This window comes from Oreochromis niloticus, linkage group LG4, assembly GCF_001858045.2.
Source record: "Oreochromis niloticus isolate F11D_XX linkage group LG4, O_niloticus_UMD_NMBU, whole genome shotgun sequence".
Taxonomy (NCBI): domain Eukaryota; kingdom Metazoa; phylum Chordata; class Actinopteri; order Cichliformes; family Cichlidae; genus Oreochromis; species Oreochromis niloticus.
Window position 1 is genome coordinate 3,232,442 of NC_031969.2, and position 23,687 is coordinate 3,256,128.

Here is a 23,687-nt window from a genome sequence, read left to right on the forward strand (position 1 = left end):
TACAGGGATCCGAAGCTACTATGACTTCTGCATATGTTGTGAGGGTACAGTATGAATAGCCAGCTTTGTTATGTGTGAGTCAATATAGCTTTCAGTTTGACATTATAGGTATTATTGTTAATAAATAATAAATTTACACTGATTGCTAGGCTACGGTAATCAAAACATATGTATTGCATAAAAGTTATCAGCAAATTTGGATCATTATTTGCTGACATACTTTAGCCGTTTTAAAGTTTTGTATGAAACCTGTAGAGAAAGATGTAGGCTGAGATAAAGTGAAGGTTAGTTTAAGGTCAGGAAGTGAAATGTGGTTAATATTGTGAGTTTAGCTGAGTTCCTCGTGTGTATAGGTTTGTACAGTCTGTGTGTGTCAGTGGGAGGGGCCAGCTGCAGCACCTGTAATGCACCACCTGGGAAGAGACAGACAGAGCAGTGAACAGAAAAAAAGGAGGAAATACAGAGATGCACACAAAGACATGACTGAACGAGTGAGTTGGCTCTCATTCTTGTATCGTCTGTGAGTTGGAGCCTTTTAGAGAGACCTTCAGCGGGGTGGATGATGTCAGACGTCCTCATTTAACCACACGGCCTCCTGATGCAGGTGTAATCTTTCTTAGGGTAGTTGTGCAGGAACAAAATGGATTGTGGACACTCTTGTATGAAGAAACGAGGATTGAAAACTGTCAAGTGAAACATTAGATTCCATGTTTCTGCCACATTGCCAAGACAGCTTATCATTAACTTGGCCCTTGTAAACTCAGACCCACTTTCTGTCTGAGAGAGCGGTGAAACAAAGGTCAGCAGGAACTTTTGTGACTGGAAGTAAAGAGGCTGGAAAGTGATTGGGAAACTTGCTAAACACAGCTACAGCAGGTGAGTCCAGCATCATCTTTGCCTTTAATAAAATATCTAAACTGAGATTTGAAAAAGTGACAGCTGCAGCGGATTGTTGCCATGTACGTGTTGCCTTCTGAAGACTTAAAAAATAGAAATGGCCATTTGTCATGTGGGTGTTAGCAGCTCTAAAGTCCTTGCATCGTTAAAGTAATACATTTTATCAAATGTTATTACAGTATGTAATGTTTGACAAACAGCATAAAGATTAGAAAAGAAAAAAGAAGCAGAAAAAGATTTTTCTTCAAATATTTTTTTCTATTTTTCATCTAATTCCAAGCACAAGGTCAGTACATTTGATTAGGAACCACTGAATAAAATGATTTTTACATTTTACTTTACTTTAAAGTAGCTGCATGTTAATAAAATACTTCTTTCCTTTCTGCATCAGTAGAGAGCTAACATGTTAAAATGTGAGTGAGCAGAGCCATTGGACTGCTGAAACACTGCTTTTATTTATCTTCTGCTAGTTTGACTACATTATGCTGTTAATGCTTAATTTTTTTATTTAAATTAACACTATCAGATTCTCACTTAATGATCAAATATTGTCTTTTTTCTCATCACACTTTCAAAATAAGTTTTGACTTAACTTTTACACAAACAACCCCTGATGTGAGAAAACGTTGGCATTGTAGGTTTTCCACAGGCAGAAGAGTGTGAGCTCAGACCACACATTCTTTTTTCTCCTGCTATCCCAAAGATATTTAACACTGATAATTCCAGGAACATCATTTTTGTTTAGTAAGCCTTTATGCGTTAATCAGGAAATGTTTCTGAGCTCCTGACATTTTCTCACTCTGCATTCAATCTTTGACTATTAAAATTTCCAGTTGGATTAATTCAATACATTAAAAAAGCGTTACATTCATCAGTGGGTTTTTGGTTTCTTAGGTACATCTGCCTTTCAGGCTGGCTATCAATTTACACAATTTACAGGGGTCATTGAATTTGCCAACATTTACTGGACATATGTAACATATGTGCATCTATGAATCTGCTCATTGATTGTACAAAACATTTGCATTCTTGGATTGTAGAAATTTGCTCCTTAGAGCTGTTAAACTACAGTGTGGCTGTAAGCACATGCATTCTAATGTCTGCTTTATGTGATCATCTGACAGCACTACTGTGGTCTAGTACCTGCCAGGTACAATACTCTCTCACACACACACACACACACATATCCTAAACATTATGGCTGGTAATGCAGGGACTACACCCAGAGCACCATATCTGCAGTGACAGTAGTGTAGTGATAGTTACAGTAGTGATCCAATCTGTTGCAAAGAGTTTTCTTAAAAATGTATGATTCTGTTATTTAACAGGACAGTTATTCTTCCTACAACGCAACAGCCAACACAACAGACACCAAGCCAAACTGAATAGAGCTTTGTGGAGCATCGGTAAAGGAAGAATAGAATAGAATAAACCTTTATTATCCCACGGATGAGAAATTTCGGTGTTACAGAGCTCTTACAGCAAGGGAAAATAAAATATGAAAGGAAGACACAAGGTGGTCCTATAAACATAAGCAACTGAAGTTCATATATACAGGTAACAATGTACAGAATATGTATAGAAAAATTGTACGGAGATATGTATAAAATGTACAGGGTTATTTATAAAATGTACAGTAAACAAACAAGCTGATGAGTAAGATGACCAAAAGAATGTTAAGCTGCATTACAGAGTCTGACAGCTGCTGGTAAGAATGACCTGCGGTAGCGCTCCTTCCTAAAGTCTACTGCTGAACAAGCTGCTCAGTGCTCATACAGGCTCATGCAGGGGTGGGAGGGGTTGTCCATGATGGATGTTAGCTTAGACAACATCCTCTCCTCCCCAACCTGCTCGATGGACTTCAGCAGACAGTCCAAGACAGAGCTGGCCCTCTTGACCAGTTTATTGAGTTTCCCCCATCCCTCTCTGCCATTCCACCACTCCAGCAGGCCACAGCATAGAAAATAGCAGACGCCACCACAGTGTCATAAAATGTCCTTAGGAGCGTCCTGTTCACCCCAAAGGATTTCAGCCGCCGTAGCAGGTGGAGACAACTTAGACCCTTTTAATAAAATGCATTTGTGAACCCATTCAATCTTAATTTTCCTTTTCTTTCAATTTGAAACTCACAGCATTAAGTTTGGCAGAGGATCCCTTCTAGATGAACTGTTTTACCTCAAGGTTCCTTTGTGGACTTTAACCATTTGGTGCCACGGAGTTGCTTTTAAATGCATGAATCTCTACTTTGTGTGTACATTACAGGACAGAGAATACTCAGAACCATGGGTTTTTGGACTCTGGTTTTAAGACCTTAAGTTGGACTTTGGCAGCTATTATCTTAGTCAGCAACATTTATTGGTTAACAATGTGCATCTGTGACATCAATCCACTAATCTCATCAGCTAGTTTGCTAAATTGCCCCATTTTTTCAGGACCAGTGGATTTTCAGGCCAAGATTTCTTCAGCCAGTTATTCCTTACAGACAGAGGCGCTGCTTGAAATTAAGCAGGCAGGCAAACTTTAAACTGCAGCAGTGGCAATGTGTGAAGCTTACAGTTGGAAAGACCTGATCAGGGCCCACCTGACTGATTTAACAAAACTAAACCTCTCAGTGTGTCCATCACTGCAGGGTGTGACACGATGATTATCAAACAACCAACGCTGACCCCTCTAACCAGCATTCATCAGACAATAGTGATAAATTCTTGGAGGGGCCCCCTGTGACTTTTTGCCTATGGCCCCAACAGACTCTAGAATTGCCACAAATGCAGATAAATGGAAAAGCCTTGAATTTAACATTACCATGCTTACCATCCTCTTTCAGCATCTCAGTATTCGCTATTTAGCATAAATTACAGATGACAGTTTTAAAATATGTGAATAATTAGGCATGTGATCTGATGATCGCACTACAGCAAAAGTCAGAGGATCACCAAGCTTACTGCGATTTATCCTGATGAGAAGAATAACCTAAATAAGGAGCTACCGGTTGTGAGCACGCATTGAGGAATTGTGTGACAAATACGTGTTTGAGCCGACCAAAAAAAAGAGAGATCGAAGATTTAAATTTAAACAACAAGCAGGAAATTGGCTGCCGCAGTTAAAATGTGTTCAAAGACGGTGGTTCAGAAGTCGATGCTCACTGTCACTTCAAAGTTGAATAGAACCTACATCAAAAGAGACAAAAGAAGCGCCACAACAGTCAGTTAGCTGAACGTATCATATGCTCCTGAAACACAGAGAGAAAGAGAGGGCATGTGTGTGAGCGAGGAGAAAAGAAACAGAACACAAAATAAAACAATGTGGTCAGTTTCTATTTGCTCAGCTGTGAGAAAAACTTGCCTGGGGCCACAAGGCGATCAGGAGCTGGCCTGCAGCCAGTTTGCATGCCAGCTGGGAGAGTTATGTGATCTTTAGTTGATAGGTCATTTTAAAGCCTAAATAATAGAACATTATGTTTTTAAAAAGGGGCCTCAATGTGAATGAAGCTGGGTGATTTCCTTTTTTTCCCCTTTTACCTATATTAAATTTAATAGTATTTTGCCCCGCCCAGTACGCCCATCGTTATGCTCAGTGGTACCATTTGATCATGTAGGAGACTTTAACACTATATGGCCTGTGCTGTCCACATATTGTTGAATCAGAGTCTACTGCAGCCAAAGAATAGTTTGGATTTATTTCTTGCTTTGCTGAGAATTGGACAAATGATCTGTACCAATCTCAAATCTGTATGCAAAACACAGAATAAAGTCACAGATAAAAGAAAATTAGCCTAGCTTTGCATAAACACTGATGCCATGGGAAAGAGTTAGCTTCTCTCTGTCCAGAGTTACACATGAGAGTATTAGCGTGCTAATGTTCAGCAGGTGTAACAGTAAAGATTAAACGATAAGAAAATTTTATGTCAGGATTATTGCAGGGCAGCACTGTTGGCTTCACAGCAGGATGGTCAAACTTCACAGCAAGTTCAATTCCTCCATCTAGTTATTAAGTATAAACACAAAGCTGACAATGCAAAGCAAGCTGCAAACCAACCAAAGTGACTGCAACTGCAATTGTACTGTAAAAACATGAGCAGGTAGAAATAGAGACGACAATGCAACAAGCTTGCTGTCAGACTGTTTTTTACACACACACACACACACACACACACACTGAAAGGAAGAAGAATCTTTTAAAGTGTTGAGAGCTGGCTGTCCTGCTCAGTGTTGCCAACTTAGCGACTTTGTCGCCATATTTAGCGAGTTTTCAGACCCCCTAGCGACTTTTTTTCTTAAAAAAGTCGCTAAAACAAGACGTGAAAGCGCGTATCGCTTTTACTCTCAACAAGCAGCGGGTGCTGTAACACAGTCAGTTCTTCTTTTACTCTTTTACTCTTATGCTGTTTTGTGGATCACAAGGTTTAAAACTACTTATAAACACACACACACAAAGTAACTCCACCAGAGTGCCTATTTCGGATCACTTTTGCCGGTCCAAGCCCGGATAAAGGAGCAGGGTTGGAATTGTGACATTAAAAAAACCAATAATTGCTAAAAGAAATTTAATTTGTAGTTCTAAATAAACTCTAAATGCATTTAGGACGTTTTTTACTCACTTTATGTCTCTTCCACAATGTTATTTCTCTCTCCAACAACATAGGTTACAATTATATTAGCATGACCAATTATGCAAATTAGGTGATGACGTCATTTAGCGACTTTTAGGACAGCCAATAGCGATTTTCCTTACTGAGGAGTTGGCAACACTGGTCCTGCTCGCCTGGGGTCACTTAGCTTTGTCATCTCTCTGAGCTCCTGACTAGCTTTCTGTTAGCTTTCTGTTAGCATGTTATCTGTGCAGATGCTTATAGAGAGCTCTTGTTGTGTTTTTCGTTAAACCCTTCATCATGCAGAGAACTGAAAAGCTTTGTAATGCAGCTATCAACACAATTGTTATACAATAATGCATTATATTACTGTATTACCCAATAATTTACAGTAATTAAATTAACTTGTTAGTTTGCTTTTTGAAATATGAAGTGACCATATTTTCAACCAAGTTTAGTTAAAAAGATACATTAATAAACTGTATGGGTGCAACACACAGGCCCATATAGGGATTATTGCACTAAAAACACACAAGTGGTCAAGGGGTTCACCTCAGCGAGTACAGTTAGTGGAGGTAACATCTATCAAACAACTATTAGATACAGCTGCCTATCAGATACATAGATATGTTATAAAAATGTTCGTGCATGTTGGAGGTTTACTGGGATCAGTGTTGGGGTTATTTCTTCCCTAATGAGGACACACATATGATCTTAGTATTTAGGTATTAACACAATGTGGACGACACAAAACACAGATGAAAATAAGCCCACTGAGACTTCCAGTGATTCTGCTGCAGAAACTTGAACAGATAGAAATGGAGGCTGCTACCTGACTGGTTGTTGGTTTGTTAGCTGTTGAAGTCCAGTGAATGGCTGCTGGGCTGGGGTTGGTCCCTCAGCTTTTAATATTACTCTGGGTTCTTGGCTAGCTTAGCGTTAGCATGCTGTCTGGTGCAGATCTTTGCAAAGGGCCAGAGTTATGTTAGCGGCATAATGCGGCTGTTTCTGTTACGGACAGATCGCCCTGTAACTCGTGCTTCTGTGCAATAAAAATAAAAGTAATGTGCAAATCCACTCTGTAGTCTGAGAGACTGAACTGAAATCAGCTGATTGCAGTGCAAAGTGCAAGTGGATCTGATAAGCAGGCAGACTAAAACTTCCAAGGAACTGAACTGCTGGGAACCAGAGCTCTATAAGAACTGGTTCTCAATTCCCATCCTTAAGCATATCAATTGTAACTTTAACAGCAAATCCATTCAGTCATTATTATAGGTAGATATTGGGCCAAAATGGTTATTTACTAACAGTAAAGTATAGTAAGATTTACTATAGACCTGCACTGTGTTTATTATTATTATTGTTATTATTAATATTATTGTGATTGTTACTGTTTAATCTACTAGTGCCATAATTCTTCCTATCCTTAAGATAAACATGGCTTAATCACACTGTAATCACAAGTATGAAGTTTACAGCGCACATGTCACGTTTGTCAGCTCATCATGACTCCAAAAATCACAGTGAACAAACAGCCAGGAACACGATAAAGCTGTAACATATCATCTGACATCAGACATGCACACACCCCACACACACTCACTGGGGATTAATCACAATGACTTCCTATATGTTTGCCTTCCTATTCAGCTTTTTTTACACAGACATGCAGGCACACGCACATATAGTAATATGAGTATGTCCGTATCCACAAAATGTGGAAACTATTGAATTACACTGAAATATTAACAATGCCATGGGCAGAAAGTGCTTAGATACACAGACACACATATAAACATAAATTATTACCCACACATGCATATTATTCTTGATTAAATACAATTATTTATAACAAATTAATGACTCTCTAGTTTTCTTGTAGCCATCCTAATTCTTTTTTTTTTCTTCTCTTCAGGTTTATTCCGTCCCACATTTTATTCATCATGGCAGAGTCATCGACAGGCTGGTGGAAGCTCACTTTTATCAGGAGAAAAAAATCCCAACCAAAGGTTTTGTATGAAATCCCTCCAGAGTTTGTGTCCAACTCACCCAGCAGTCAGCATCGTTCAAGTGCAGCCTCAGGAGCTGCTGCCCAAACAGAAGATGCCCAGCTGGAAGCCCGACTGGGGAAGATCGTGGACAAGACGACAGCCAGTAAGGGGCGTCACGTCAAAGTGTCACACTCTGGGAGGTTTAAGGAAAAGAAAAGAGTGAGAGCCACACTGGCAGAAAACCCAGAGATGTTTCCTGGGAGTGGCCCTGCCAGGGATGAGAACCAGAAGGCTGAGAAGTGAACATTACACGGATGAAGATTCACAAACATGTAAAGACTAACGCAGACGCATTTATGAGAGAAAAAAATACATACCCTGTTCAAACAGTCCAATCAGTCAACAGGAAGGAAAGGAAAAACTCCACAACACAAAATCCAGCCAAGGATCTCTGGTAGATCTGTATCTTGAGGCACTTTCAGTCTGTTTTCAGCTTTGGTGATTGTCAAACACATGCTGCTGATAATAGGACAAAAAGTTGTTGCAGGGATTTGAACAACTGTTTAGTCTATTAGCCTTATCACCTTATAACGACCTCTGGATCACCTGGACTACAGTTCAGCTCAGACACACACACGGACTTTATCTACACAGCAATGTGTCTTTAACTCGGGCTCCAAGCAGAAACTGGATAGAACACGAGCTATGACAGTTAGCATAAATGTGTCTTATATTTAGCATATTCAGTTCAGTGCCTTTAACAAACCAGACCCACTGAGTGGTGATACTAGTAGTGCAATAAATAGTTTTTCAAATTAATATCATTTCAGGTCCCGGTGATCAAATATCAATGAAAAGTTTTCTCCTTTCTTTTTTCCTTCATGTGTTGCATTGAATGCATTTAATTATAATTGAACTTTTGCACTATGATAATGGGCACAAAGAAACACTTCGTCAAATGACTGGTTCAAATAAGAATTCCCAGATTGACTTTAAAGAAATCATTTTTTTCTCTTTTACCACCACATGTTATAGTTTATCAGCTGATATTTCAGATTTCTTACAGTGGCCAACAATACAAACTAAAACAATATGTGGATATTACTTCTTTCCAATAGAAATGTGGAACCACATTGTTTTGTTTCTGGTTTTTCAGACAGAATTATGTCCTTATGTCCTATGTTTGTATGGTTTTACTGACATACAAACAAAAAAATTCTACTAGAAACAAAATTTGGCACCATTATAGCACAACAGAACTACTGGGACAAACACTGGAACCATTAAGGTTAGTGGCTACAGGACTGAAATCCACCACGATTTCTTTAAAAAGAAATGACCCCACACTCTTCAGACTTCAGACTCTTCACACTGAGTTAAATGTTGGGGAACATTTACCTCTGAATTTCTACAACTGACCATATCAACCAGAAGGCTGAAGGCAGATGTTAGAAGTCACTGATGTTAATGTCTATAAAAATGAAATGCGGGAACTTCTAAATTATGGGGGTTAACTAATAATTAGTAACAAGTTATGGAGCTTTTGCACTTAAATTGTTTACCCTTTTTCATAAGCTCTTTAAGTGAAACCAGTGTACTCTTTCCAAGATCTAACATTGAGGGAGAAGATGCAGCCGAGTAGCGAGGAAACAGAAGGAAAAACTTTAATGTCATTGGTATGATAAGTTGTGGTGGATAGCTAGCATGTTGAGCTTAGCTCTCGACCAATTCTCCAAACTCATCGGGACATATTTCAGGTGTGATACACATGTATGAAAGTTCTAGAATTGAGAAGAAACGTGACTGTCTGACAACTTTCTGGACACTGGACACCACGAGGCAGTTTTGTCCTTGCAATGAATTTGAATATGTCCTGATTTTTGTCCATGTGTAGCAGTACGCTTTTAGTCAAAAAAAGAATGCTTTCTTTTTTCTTTGTAGATCTATAGAAGTGTAGAAGTGTATCTGTTAAGCAATATAGTTTGTGTGTGATTTTTTTTCTTTTTGTTTACTTTGGGGGGGGGTGATAAAGCTGATTAAGCAGGTGTGTCTAAATATACATTTGTAATTCCAGTTTAAATCATCTGTAAAATTTTCTTCATGTATTTTACTAAACCAGCAAACCTGGAGTAAGAACATTGAACACGCTGAACAGACATTATTGATGGGGCTCACAGCATACCCACACATTCATTTTTTTATCCAACAGAGGAACACATCCAACTCTGACTCAAGTATTGCCTTATCATTTTAGCTGGAGAAACACGCTTTTCCTAGAATCGCCCACTAGAGGGTGCCATTGTTTAACTCAAAATAGAATTTCACTGTTCAGCCACTGCTCATCGTTGGTTTTCATGAGAACATTTACCTGGTCAAAGGTATATAACAGGTGAGCCCCTGAGGCAGTTTACAGTGCGTCTTCCTGCTGGTCTTTTTTTCTTCTTCTTTCTATTGTTCTATTTCAAGAAAGGCCAGCAACCCTGAAAGGTGTTGTGTCCACAAAAATAGAATAAAAAGGAGCTTGTAATTGACTTAAGAAGCTTGTTTCAGAAAAGTGCTCATTTCTTTTACAGCATCTACATTGCAAACATCAACTTTTAGTCTGTTTAGTAGTACTTTTAGTTTTAACTTTGTGTGATAGTAAGGTGGTATCCTTCAATTCTTTATTCAGTTCAATTCTGCAACTGATTCGACTGTAATCAACTGATGTTGGCACTTGGCATTGCTATTATATATTTGTGATATAAATAATTGCTATATGAATAAAAACTGCAACTTTTAACCCCAAATGATTTGCTTTTAAGTTTATGGTGTGTAGTGCTATCAGCTGTGGAATTGTTCATTTATTTATTTATTTATCTACAGTTATTCAAAAAGTTATACAAAATGAAACGTCATAAAGAGTGTGACATTGTTTGATAAAACTATGCCCTCTAGTGGTTAAAGGCATAATAAACCGACCATTTGCATGTTTGGTTTTGCAGTAGTATAATGAACCCAGTGTTATAATTTGGCAGAATTTTAAAATCACAAGAAGAAGAAAAAGAAGAAGTGTAATGAAGGTCCTTCACTGCTGAAGGACATGAGAGAGACTGAAGGCAGGAGAATGAGACTTGCAATTTAAAGTATTCAGATTGACTTGAAGAAGGTGGGAGGAAAGACGACTGGACTACAGCAATAAAGCATCGAGTCTTACACGTGGGAGGTTTAGACTAGCAGTCGGACAGCTGGGAGAGCAGACAGATGAGTGAATACAGAGCTTCCTTACTGACCTTATGCATAACCTTCATGTCTATATTATATACAGATATTTAAATGTAGAAAATATTAAAAGTAAACAAAGTTGGGGTTTTTTGTTTTCTTTTTATTCCCAGTCTTGACCCACACCTCATTCCTTTATAATCTGGTGAGGCTTGCAGCAGATTATTGAAACACGAGCAAACATGCATGCAGCTTGAAAAGGCAGTATGACCGTCTTTATTCCTCAGCACAGCCTGAACTCTCGTAGACAATCTTTGGTCTTGCTTCTAGTAGTTCTCCAGGGTTCTTGTAAGACATTCTGAAGTTCTTCTTTGATTGCTGTCTGTTTTTTGTTTTGTTCACTGCCAAGACAATCCCACACTGCTTCAATGATGGTGAGATCCGAACTCTGGGGAGGTCAGTGTGTCACTGATATCGTTCCACTGTGTCTTTTTCAGCACAGGTATGCCTTCATTGCATTGACAGTAAGTTTGGGGTCATTATCATGCCAAAATTTAAAGGCAATCAGATGTTTTCAAGTGGATCAATATTTGTGCTCATAATTCCATCAATTATGACAAGATCCCCAAAACCACTGACCGAAATGGAGCCGCAGACCATGAAAGAGCCCCCACTCATGAGCGTCTATAGACATCTGTTTTACATCTGTAGACACTGCTGTTCCCCTCTCCTGCCCTCTTTGTGTTAAAGAGAATTTTAAACAAAACAATTCAAAATTGGATTCATCACTCAGTGATGTTCCCACTGATTTTCATTCCAGATTATGTGTAATAAGGCATACCTCAGCCTTTTGTGCCCATTTCCCTTCTTCAAAAGGTACTATCATTTTTAGGGTTATTTAATTAAAGGATGTAAAAATAATAATTTAGTCAAAAATACATTGGTATGTAATTACGTTCAACAACAAACTGAATTGTTATCACAAACTTAACATCAATCCTAATCGAAAAATACATAGCTGCTTCCACAAACTCGTGCCCTCTGCCATCTTCAATACAGCAGAGACGGACACTGCTACTATGACTAATTGTGTTTTATGTACATGGTTAGAAACCATGTACATATGTAGCACACAAGAGGCAGGTGTTTGCACGCCATTTTGAATCTACGCCTCCAGACTCAATTTATGAAGGATCATAAATAATAATAAATCACATTATTCCAGCCATTCCACTTATTTTGTGGTAATTACCTAACATTTTAAAGACACCCTGCACATCATACTGAGAAACTATTTTGAAAATTTCAACTTTGATTTTTTTTCCAAAATAGTAGTAATAGCAGTAAAATATTAATATAATAAACATGTAAATATTGTAAATAAATGTAATAAAAGTAAATTATAAAGTTATTTACAACCTTATAAACAGTCACTTGCACAATGACTAAAACTAGTCAACTGAATGAACAGTGGGCTGTGAGGTCAAAGGTTCTCAAAGATACTGTTTACTGGGGAAACCTGCAGTCAGCTGAGACTGAAGAAGCCACTTGGAAGTCACATTTTTTAAAAGTACCTAAAGATGCAACTTAAAATTGGTTCTTTGCCAATTTCTTATGCCAATAGAAAATTTGGGTTAGGTGTCTTTTTTTATACTTGAATAGTTCATAGGTTGGTGTTCAGTGGACTAGCAAACAAACCTCAATGTCCAATGAAAAAGCAAACAATTTTGAGAATGCCTTGAAAACTACAGCTGAAGACCACTTAAGAAAAAAACACAAGAAATCACAATGGGTCCTTGAAATGTTTTATATTTTTTAAAATGGCTCAAGGCTTCTGTGCAGTTAAGTACAGCTGTACAAATCCTGAAAATCTCACCACAATAGACAAATCATTCATTGTCTTTGTATAATGTTTCAGATTTTGTGAAGGCCACACAAAAAGACAGAAAGCCAAGAAGGTCAGTTCTCTCGTCTTTTAATAACACATTCATATCTATGCTCTGTTTTGTTTACAAGGAGTTTAAAACAAGTGTTGATGACGACTAAAGGAATCAGGCAGGCAGAAGGTGAAAGTCCATATACTGTAAAGACCAACAGTGCCATCTGCTGGAAGGAGGGAAGACCTGACACTCCTGATGAGCGAGGAGTCGCCTCGGCGCAGTCAACAATGAGATGGTTTTTTATATTAATTTGAAGTTAGGTCAAAATGTGATTATTCTAGATCCAGCTCAGTACAGAGGTCCTCCATCCTTCCAGCTGCAGCTACATAGTCAGCTAAAACAACAGGTCCTTTTGCTTTTCATTGGAATTGAAAATAAATCATCAGTCGGCATAGAAGGTCCTTGCAGGGCACTAACTCATGTAGGCTTTTCACAGAGAGAAAGAAAATGCTAAATGCACCCAAACACAAGAGATTCAATCTGCTGTCATAAAGAAGAGAGAAAAATGTAAAATTCAACCAAAAGAATATTTTGAAGTTAAAGAAAGCTTAATGAAACAAACTACATAAGATGCAAATTGAATAAAGAAATCTCTTATGCTGGGTTGTTACAGAAGAAAATTAAAAATTGGTGGCAAGTGTTTCCATCTCCCAATTTCCTTAATATTCCATTTCAAATACAAGTCAGAATGCAGAAAGAAAACAAAATCATCTTTGGAAGAAGTACTTTTTTTTCCTTTAATAGACTATCCACTACAGTATATGGAGATGCCACTACCCAGTTATTTATTTACCTATATTTCTTTCAAATGACTTTTTTTTTTTTGTTTTTTTGTATTTTGTGTCCTTTTTCCAAAAAAAAAAAAAATTACCATTTATCTATTTTTTTCCTTTTCCTAAGAGGTAGATCAACAAAATAATTACATGGTTATAGGTGTTGTGCCCCTTGATTCGGGAGGTGAGCAGCAGGGCAGAGCTGAGGGAGGGTTATGAGTAATTTTAGTGTGTGGTCAGAGCGAGACGAGCGGAAGAAATTAAGTTTGTGTTAAGCTGTGATGTGAAGTAGGGTTAGTGAGTAGCATCGGTAGCTTTGAGCAGTTTAACTGAAACACCTTTCCCAGGTAAAAAAGTTGACGCCTTGCTATGACTGGCTCACTTCCTCCCTACGCATGAAGAAAATCTTCATCCCGTCTAGCCCATGTCGCCCTGCATCACAATGTGTCCATAGAGTGTGTGTGTGTGTGTGTGTGTGTTTTCTCTTTTTTTATTCATGTATTTTTTGTTTTATTTTATTTTTTTGCATTTACTTTTACAGTCCCACCTCTAAGCTGAAGAGGTACAATTGCAAAAAAACTGAAAAATAAATTAATAAAGTCCAAGAATGGGGAAAAAGAACGGGGGGGGGGGGGGGGGTGTACTAAAACACTGTCACTTTGTTGTCTGACTCACTCTTACTTTTTTTCTTTGTACAAACCAACAAGAGACAATCTTCTAGCTGAGTTTGCTTGTGTTTTGAGGTAGCGTTCCTAGTTATGTGTCAAGAGGTTTGTTAGTTAGTTAGTTTGTTTGTTTGTTTGTTTGTTTGTTTGTTTGTGTTTTCTTCTCAGGAAAGGAGTCCCTCTGTCAGATTCTGTTTCTGAATTGTCAAAGCCCCATTCCTGCTGATGCACAGAGGGGTAAGAGGTGGGGAGGTGTTAGGGACACAACATGGAGGAGTTTGTGCTGTTTTATAACAAACTCTGCCCATCCTGGAGTCAGTGTGTGTATGTGCGCAAGTCTGTGTGTGTGTTTGTGTGCATGTGTGTCTTTTGTCTGGTTTTCGATCAGGTAAGATAAGTTTACTTAAGTCGGAATTTCCTTTCAGTCGGAAAGGGCCAATACCAGTCAGGATCTGTTTTGCCAGTTTACTGCGTGTGCTTCTCATCAGTGCTGACCATGTTCTAAAGCATGCCGGGTTTAAAGTACAACAGCCATAACTCAGCCAAGAATCATCACCAGGAGCATTTTAGCTTCTTTCAGCTCACAGTTTTCGTTTTTTGGCCCACAGCGTCAACTTTGTGATCGTGTAGAAACAAAAGCAAAATTCTGGCTCTGGTAAGTTGTGAAAACATGTGACTTTGGAACCAATATTAGGGCTGAATCTGTTATAGGTTACAAAATGACATCAGTGACTAATTCATACAAGCCACATGAGGTTTCACCATCTACTTGCTCAAGAGACGGGGAAAGATGGTGCAAACAACTAAACCTTCTCCCAGAAGTCATAACAATAACAGGGACTGTTATGAATATTAGACTTATGAGAGGACGTTTTTTGATGCCCCAAATAACTGTTTGTCAGTAGGTTTGCCTTTCTTCTTGGAGCTCTATATTAAAGTGAAATGAAACCAGTGGGGAAACGTTGTCAAACAATGGTCAGCCATAATAAGCACACAAGCAAAAAGGTAAACATGTCTGAAACGCTCGTATGGTCCTTTAAACAATGTTAGAAACCGTGTCGGTTTTAACTCAAATGTTAGCGTGCTGGCAATGATACTGATGTTTTTATACCATGTGGCACCTCTCACTACCAAACTCTGTCCACTAGCTGATACAACTTATTAGCTCAATCACTCAAATTGCAATTAAAAAAAAAAAAAACAGAACAGAGAGGAAAACCAGATGAAAATGAAGAAATAAATGATTTTTGTCTCTGTCTCCAGCTGCAATTTGTGTGAGCCATTCTTTCTACATTCTTACTTACAGAGCGGGCGTGGCGAGCAGCACGGGCGCACCTCGGTTTAAACTGTACTGTCATCTCTGTAACGAGACAAGAAGGGTTCAGGTGAAACTTCACCTGACTTCTAAAATACTTCAAGTCCTTCTCAGCGAGCTCATTTGCTTAACGTGGCTCTATACTGCATTTTGGACTCCGCCCCTTCCTGTTTGTTTGGCACAGTCATTGTGACATACTGAGCTACATGTTAGTACTTCGTCTCATTAAGTAGCAGTAGATTTCTGCATTAAAAAAGCTAAACAATAAGATGGGGTGAAATTCAACTATTTTCCAATAAAGACTCAGAGTGTGGATTCTGGGAAAAATAAAAAATAAAAAGTTTTTGAACAGAAGCGAGCAAAACGAACACAATGGAGACCAGCGCAAGAGAGGGCAAGGGACCCTTACATTCCCGCCCACTCCAAAATCACTCTTCTACCAGAGGACAGAAGAGCAACGACAAAGCATGAAAACGTGGTGTGAAGAGCAAGAAAGGAGAATACTCTGACTCCTCCCCTCACCCTCCACTGTTTTTGTTTTTTTAGATTTGCATCAGATGTTCTCAGTTGTTTCCGTTGTTTGCTGAAATGTTTAATCGATTAGTGCAACAGTACGTCCCCAGATGTCACTTCCAAACAAAGCTTGCTGTACTAAATAAGAATGAAAAATAAAAAATGTCGTTCTAACCACTCCAAAAGCCCGCAGGCTGAGGGATGAATCCTGAATAGCATCTTGGTGGTTGTGAACGGAGCGCTGTGATTTAGAAAGAGGTGGAAACTTAACAGAGTCGAGCTGTGACGTTAGCGCCTCTGGGCAAAAATACAAGCGCAGACAAGGTGGAATAGATTTTTCCCTGTTTGTTGATGAGCTGGTGGGGTAGCCGATTAAGCTTGTACCAAGCACAGGTAAGACATTAAAAAGACAGTTATTTGGCAGTGTCCTTCGGCAACTTGGCTAAGCGCAACCTTTCTGTCTGATGGTTCTTTCCCACTTTAATTTTTAAGGTTTTTTTCTCCAAAAGTACAAAAGGTTAGAGATCACATTTCGAACATGTTATGTACAGGTTAGAATCTTATCCCAGCTGCGTTGCTGTAGCTCCCATCTTTTTCCTCTAAAAGATTTGTGGATTTTCTCCACTGGGTTCTCATCCTACTTTTATCTGCTTATTTTTTCCTCAACCACATCACCCAACCACATCCCCTGACTTTAAAAAAAGGAACATTTAAAACCAGCGAACACAGACGCGCCTGCATTCACACATACACACACAACAAGCACACGTGTAGCCAACAGGGAGCATCTGAGGTGGCACGGTCAGTGCACAGGTAATAAATATTCACATTCAGAGAAGTCAGAGCTAGTTCCTGTGTGTAAGTAGAACACCCGACATAGTACAGCTACTCTGTAGGTGGACCGCTAATATTTAAACTCCCAACCTCCAGGTGAGAAAGGTCTCATTTTCATATGCCAATAATGCAGGTCTGTAAAGCCGTCTCATAATGTTTGGCGCTTCGTGGCAATGTCGTCAAAATAAGATGAGGAGAGGAGGGTATTTCAGGGCACACGGTAGGCCAGAAGCCACAGGAACGGGGTATGACACAAAGGTTAACCGATTACCCCGGTGGCGAGCTTGGTCACCATGTGCACTTGAGGATCCTCTCTCGAGTTAAACACAACTCCCTTTTGGCCATTTCTCTGTTTCAGACTACAGAGGCTCCACGCACACGTCAGGAAGACAGAGCATGTTTCCCCCCAAAAGATGGAAAAATGGGACCCGTTTCTTCTCTACACCAGCAGACCGATCTCTCTCCACTTAGGAAAAAAGAAAACAGCATCTTTGTCATCCTGAACTCATTCAACCATCACACCAGAAAACACAAAAAAAGGGAAAAAAACTACCAAAGCCATAACTCAATACCTAAAAAGAAAAAAAAACAAACTTTTTCTTAAAAAAATAAAAAAATATTCAGGACTCTCAGCAATTTTTTTCCTATTATATAGAAGACCAGCAAGCAAAAAAAAAAAAAAGAATACTGAGGTAACTTTACCCTGAGGTAGGTTTTTTTTCATTTCTTCTCTAATCTGTTCTAATCTTGGCGAGAGCGTCCAAGCATCAACCCCGCCCCTCATTATCATACGCAGGCAGGGTCTGGAGGCTCCGCCCACAGGCCTTCAGCAGACAGGGAGAGAGAACGAGGAAGCTGCTCCCTTTCGTAACGATATTACCATTGCTGAGCTCAAGGCAAGGAGCTTTGGAAGACTTTGCTTTTTGTGCTTGACCAAGGTCAGCCTCGGACTGCCTTCATCACTGCAGACATTAAAGGCATTTTCATTTAAGAGAACAAAAAGAACGCAGGGATGGCTGAAGCACCCCACTGTCCGTCTGAGACTGACCTCGACTTTCTGCACAACGTAATGAGCAGAATGTCTGTCGCTGACACACTTACTCATACTTGTTAAGCAAAGCCTCACACCTGCCGTCAATACATTCACACCAGGGGCCGGGCTAACTCACATATCATATATATATAATATATATAAAATATGCCGTTTGGGGTGCAGGCCGCTCGCCAGCGAGCACAGCTGCTGGCAGCTGTTTGGTTTTTGTTTTTGTTTTTTTAGTCTAACACGTGAGCTAAGCCGCTGCAATATAACTGCAGGACCAGCTGCGACCTCCACTCCCATTACTGTCTCTTGCTGCGCCTTCCGCCACATAGCTAAACATGGAAGGGCATCTTCAGTGCCTCCCCAGCCCCCAGCCTTATTGTAGGCTAAATGATGCTACACAGTACAGGCAAGGGACTAAGAAAAATAGAGAAGACGTCCTCGATTTTTTCTTTTTTTTTTTTAAAGAGAAAGGCAAGGCGGCCAGGCGCAGCTTTTTTTTTTTTTTTTTTTTTACATTTACATGAAGATTATATATTTACAACCTCATATTTTCTCTTTTTTCCTTCTAATCTCTCTACTATCCTGAAAGGTTTTAAAAGAGCAGTGTTAACATCTGCGGCCCCTCTTCTGCGCTCTCATTTGGCCAATAGGTTACGGGCGGGCGAGGCCGGTGCCAAACCCGCACCTATCCTCCTGTGCCACTACAGCAGTTCCCCTGTTCCTTCTCCCAGCTCCGCCTCACTGCATTCTATTAATAATAGCTCTGAATAAAACATTTCTATACATATATCTCTATGTTAAAAAAAAAACCACCTTTAAAATATAGGACTGACTGCAGATGGTTGGAGAGGTCTCTTGGAGGCGATAGGACAAGAGGGCACCTGCTAGTGTGCCTGGGAAATGCAGATCTGCTATAAATCGGAACCCACCATAACGTTGTTTCATCCATACATGGAGAATAAAGTCGGCCATGTTGTTTCGACTTATCTGGGTGGGATCCCATAAAGTTAGAGCAGATGAGGAGCTGGCTGCAGCCATACCGAGGCACACTAGGAGGAAACTAGACCCTCTCTCTCTCTCCCTCCATGTTCCTCCTTACCTTCATCCCACCATCCTCACTCAGTTTCTCTTCTGGCCTGGAATCTGGTCTCTGTTCTGTTTCTTTTTTCTTAATCCTCTTTTTATTATTTGTTTCATCTTTTTGATTTCATTCGTCTTTGTTCTTTGTCTTTCTCTGTGATTATTGGGCGTACTCTCTCCCTCTTTATATCTCTCCCTGTCTCTCGCTGGGTCCGTGTGTCGCTCTCATGTATCCGTCCGTCTATCCGGTCGTGCATTTGTCTGTCTGTCCTTCCGTCAGGCAGGGGGCCCGCGGCATGTGAGAAGGGTGCAGGGACCCCTCACTTCCTGCGTGGCTGGTGGTCCTGAGTCAGTCCCTGCGTAGGTCTGCCCATCTCTGTGAAGCCCGGCGAGTGAGGGCCAGGGCTCATGCCAACTCCACCTTTCTGCGTCTGTTTGACCTGGGTCAGAATGTCTCTGATCTTTCTCTGGGCCAGCTAGGAGACAGAGCAGAGTTGAGAAGATGAGCTGCATGAGTTATGCCTTTTTTCCCCCGCTGCAGGGAGACAAAGTTAGCAACACGTTGTTAAATATAGCAGACAAAACTGCGACTTCAGAGTTTGGTCAATTTTAGGTTTTTAGAAGGCATCAAGAAAAAGTTCAAGTACACAAAAATGATATTTTAGACAATCAAGGATGACAAGAAGATGAACTTTCTGTGCATCAGCAGCATGAAAACCAAACTGGGTTACATATGCACTATTAAAATGAATCAATGTTAGCACAGATACTTAACCTCACACCCGCATTAGCTACTCATAAATGCTAACATCTTTTTGTTAGCTAAGCTAACATAGCTTAGCATAGCGAGCATACAGTATTGAATAAAATAAATATGACTAAGCCATGAATGTGTTATAATGTATGGGGTGTTAAATACGCAACAGGGCACTGGGTAACCATTAGCACCACCTAGATGTGAGTTCAAATTTCAACCAATCAGAGAGGTTTTTTCTTCTTTTTTTTTTCCATCATTGCTAATTAGAAGTGGTCACTGAATTTGTCTCACACTCACACTTTTTGGATTATGAGAGTCAAAGAAAAATCCCTGCAAACAAAAACTGACACATAATTATGTGTCAAAACAAAATGACCCATTACAAAGGTCATTTTAACAGTAGTGATACTTCATAGCTTATAACCATAGAACAGTTTGTTGAAAACATGATATATGAGCACATTATGAAACAGTAAAGGTGTACCTGGCTAGCATAGAAATGCCCATTGATCTTGACGATGACCTGGTCGTTTTCATCAGGTGTCTGTTCTCTGGGAACCACCACCTCAGCTGCTGTCAGGTTTTGCAGCTCGTTCACCTGGAGACATGAGACTTGGTTAGTGAGGCAGCAACAGTCCTCACTTGGAGCACTCTGGTGTGCAGAATATATTACTACTGGAAGTACAACAAGGTATACGGTTTTGTGGCTTACCGTCTTGCCTCCCTTGCCAATCACTCTTCCTGCAGCAGCAGCTGCCATCTTGATGTGAGTCTCAAGTTTGACCTCTTCCTTTGGCCCAAAGAAGTTCTCTTCCTTCAGTTTGCCATAGATTCTGCCCTGAGCCTGGAGGAGAGGGCAAACAAAAGAAGGTTAACAGTTTCCAACAGCAAGTTGTTCCACCAACCAGGGATGTTATGTCAAACAAAAGAGGCGAATGACTGTCAGTGATTACCTTAAACTGAGCCTCAGGGGGTCCTGTCACAATCACCATCCTCATTTTGGAGTCTGGAGATTCAGCTGGTGCGATCTGAAGGAGATACAAGAAATACATTATTAAAATCTCAGTGTTTGGTTTGATCAAATCTAACTAGAAGTGTAAATGCTCTGTAGTCCTCAGCATCTAGCAGTATTTGGAAAAGGAAATATTAGTATTTTCAAAATACTTTGCTGCAAATGCAAACAAAGTATTTTTCCCCTGAAAAGTGTTTAAAAGATGCATCAGAGTTTATCAACACACCTTAATGGAGGCTCCAGCAAAGCGGCTCAGCTGTTTGATGTGCTGTCCTTTCTTTCCAATGATTGCTCCCACCGCCTGTGCTGGGATGTAAACATGGACCGTCTCCTGTTCTGGAGCCTGAAAAAAAAAAACAAAGCCACGAAAATCCCATTAAATAAATGGCAACAGTCTTTTAAAAAGAAAAAAGAAAGAAAACTATAATCAGCTGATCTCTCAGGTAATCTTACCCCAAAGCAGCCATAGGGGGTGCCACCAACTGCATTTCCAGGCGGTGGGGGGGGCATATTGGAGGAAGAAGGGAAAAGGCCCAGAGCACCCAGGTTAAGGCCAGGGATCAGATGTGTCTGTTGCTGAAGAGAAGGACAGTGTAGGTAAGAAACCGCAAGGACAGTTACAATAGGTGGGCTGGTTCTAGTGTTGAACCAACACAAAGAAAAAAAGAACATATCTCGTACTTGTGCTGTACTACTGACATTATTTGAAAACGATTCAAACAGTCTCGCCATCATATTGCAATCATAAGTTCGCTGTGTTCAAAGTCTGTTGCTGCGCTCCCCTCCAGTTTTCTGTGCGCGTGCACTTACATTCATCGCTGCGATGTCGTTCTCGTAAGCCTCTCTGACCTTCTTCATGATCTCCACCTCAGCCTGACAGCAGGCTTCGATGGAGCCTTTAACTGTGATGGTTCTCTCTGGATTATACAGCGTCAGGTCCTGGAGACTGCACACAGAGACGGCACACGGCAAGGTGTTACTCACTGATGTGGCTCAACTAGAAATGTTATCCGCTCATGGGTGAGCTGCAGTGAGGTGTCTTTCTATGCTTTAAATTAACAAATCATTCACCTCAGCTAATACACAACCACAAGTTGGTGTGTGTATGTCTTACGGGGAAATGGTGATCTTGGTATCCGTGTCCTGCTCAATTTTCTTCAGGTTGCGTCCCTCTTTCCCAATCAGCCGGCCAACAAAGTTGTTGTGAGCCATGATCTTCAGAGGGACCTCATCAGCACTGCAAGTGGAACCCACTGTTATTTTCATGCTTGCTGCTACAGAGAACTCATCAGCTCCAGGATCAGTTTTACTGCATCAGGTTGTTACCGTGCTGGATCACTACGATAACTTACGTCTTAGTGTCTTTGGCCTCCTGGTGCATAATGTCCAGGATCATGCGACAGGCTGCTGAGCAGCCCTCAGGGGTTGAGTGAATGCTGATGGGCTTCTCAGCAGCACCCGCATTCTCCTTGCGGTGGACGTCAATCCTGCAGCAACAGAAAGAAATACACACATGGAATTTTGTATCTCCATTCTGACACAGGGAATAAACTCAAAAGCAGAGTTTTAAAATATAAAAAAGCATTTTTTTTTAAAAAAGAACCAGACTATCTAGATACATTTATGAAAGCAGATTTTTCTTTCTAGGAACAATAAATATCAAATTTTTATATTTGAGCATTTAAAGGCATAAATTTAATCTGGAGTGTTCATATCAGAATGCTGTGATCCATCAAACTATCATATCATATACATCATACATTAAGTGTGAAATAAACACATCACACTGTTACCCACTTGCTCTGTGTCTGCTTTGTGATGTTACGAATGGTGGCTCCTTCCTTGCCAATGATTGCGCCGACGTACTGTGTGGGCACCAGCAGTCTCAGAGGGATGTCGGCATGTGGAGGTTTGGAGGGCATCCCAGAATTCGGGGACCCACCGCGGGGCCCGCCCCGGGCCCGTAGCCAGGTCGCCGGCCATTATCAGGCCCCCGCTGGCCTCCCTCCAGTTCAGAGGTTTCATCGGGGATGTAGGAGACACGCAGGGCATTGTTTTCAAACTGGTATCCGTTCAGCTTCTGGATGGCTCTGAGGACCCAGCACAGCAGCAGTAGGTCATACGATACAGTTTTTTTCATTCGAAGTATTTGATTATCGACACAGCACATTTTTAAGAGGTCACCGCAATAAATATATATATAATACATAATTAATTAGAGCATAACAACAGACTCTTTGGAGGTAGATATTGCAATAAATGCTACACAAAGTCATGATTCAACTTTTCACACACCTCAGCGGTTTGGTATACACAAAATGGAGCAAAATTCAAAAGACTGTGGAAACAACAAGAGACAGAAAAATATTAAGCAACTTACTGCCTGGCTTGTTCCCGGGTTGCATAGGTAACATTAACCACTGCGGTCTCACTATCTGTGTTGACTGAAAGAAAGAAAAGAGGAAGACTGAATACATTGTAACTTGTAACACAGTGTCCTGCTGCAGAAACAACACAACATCCTCACTAACTGACTGATGTGTGTGACACATTAGTGCACGCGTGCTTTTCTCATCAAAAACTACTTTTTCAAGTGTATTCAGTGAGATATTTATTGCTTTATTACTGGTGGACATGGGTGATTACAAGCTCCTAGGTCAACATGGATATTTATCATTGGCAGAACCATACTTTTTGCACTAGCCTAACTGCATTTAAACAGGCAAGTTTGGCCACTTACAATGTGATTGTACAAAAAACATTACATAAAGGGGTGAAAACACACATTAATCAGTCATTTATTCCTAGTTATTTAGCATCTGGTGTTCTGGAAAGTTTACTTAAGCAATCCTGAGTGTTCTCTCTAAGGCAGTGTTTAACAAAATCTGTGGCCTGCACACTCGAATACACCGAAAGCCCAAAGTGTGAAAATGTGCTTTGACCTACAACTACTTTTAGTGTATTTAAAAGTAGAATAGGCGACAGAGCCTTCAGTTTTCAGGCCACTCATCTGTGGAACCAGCTTCCAGTGATACATTAACTATTTCTTCTTCAGTCACCTTTCTCACTCACTATGTGT

The 23,687-nt window shown here is 40.2% G+C and overlaps 1 protein-coding gene and 1 non-coding gene across 2 annotated transcripts in view; one reads left to right on the forward strand and one right to left on the reverse strand.

Moving 5' to 3' along the window:
• Positions 1-395: 395 nt before the first annotated feature.
• On the forward strand, positions 396-10,265 carry LOC100710851 (uncharacterized). The gene is made up of 2 exons (XR_002062011.2): positions 396-876; positions 7,401-10,265. It is a non-coding gene; the product is annotated as an uncharacterized LOC100710851 (transcript).
• Positions 10,266-12,635: 2,370 nt separating this feature from the next.
• igf2bp1 (insulin-like growth factor 2 mRNA binding protein 1) overlaps positions 12,636-23,687 on the reverse strand; it is a 45,664-nt gene continuing 34,612 nt past the window's right edge. The window contains 12 exon segments of the mRNA XM_003446386.5: positions 12,636-19,315; positions 20,081-20,194; positions 20,309-20,440; positions 20,550-20,624; positions 20,835-20,951; positions 21,062-21,184; positions 21,419-21,554; positions 21,723-21,845; positions 21,961-22,095; positions 22,406-22,548; positions 22,551-22,698; positions 22,989-23,052. Coding sequence (XP_003446434.3) covers positions 19,160-19,315; positions 20,081-20,194; positions 20,309-20,440; positions 20,550-20,624; positions 20,835-20,951; positions 21,062-21,184; positions 21,419-21,554; positions 21,723-21,845; positions 21,961-22,095; positions 22,406-22,548; positions 22,551-22,698; positions 22,989-23,052 — 1,466 coding nt within the window. The 3' untranslated portion in view covers positions 12,636-19,159.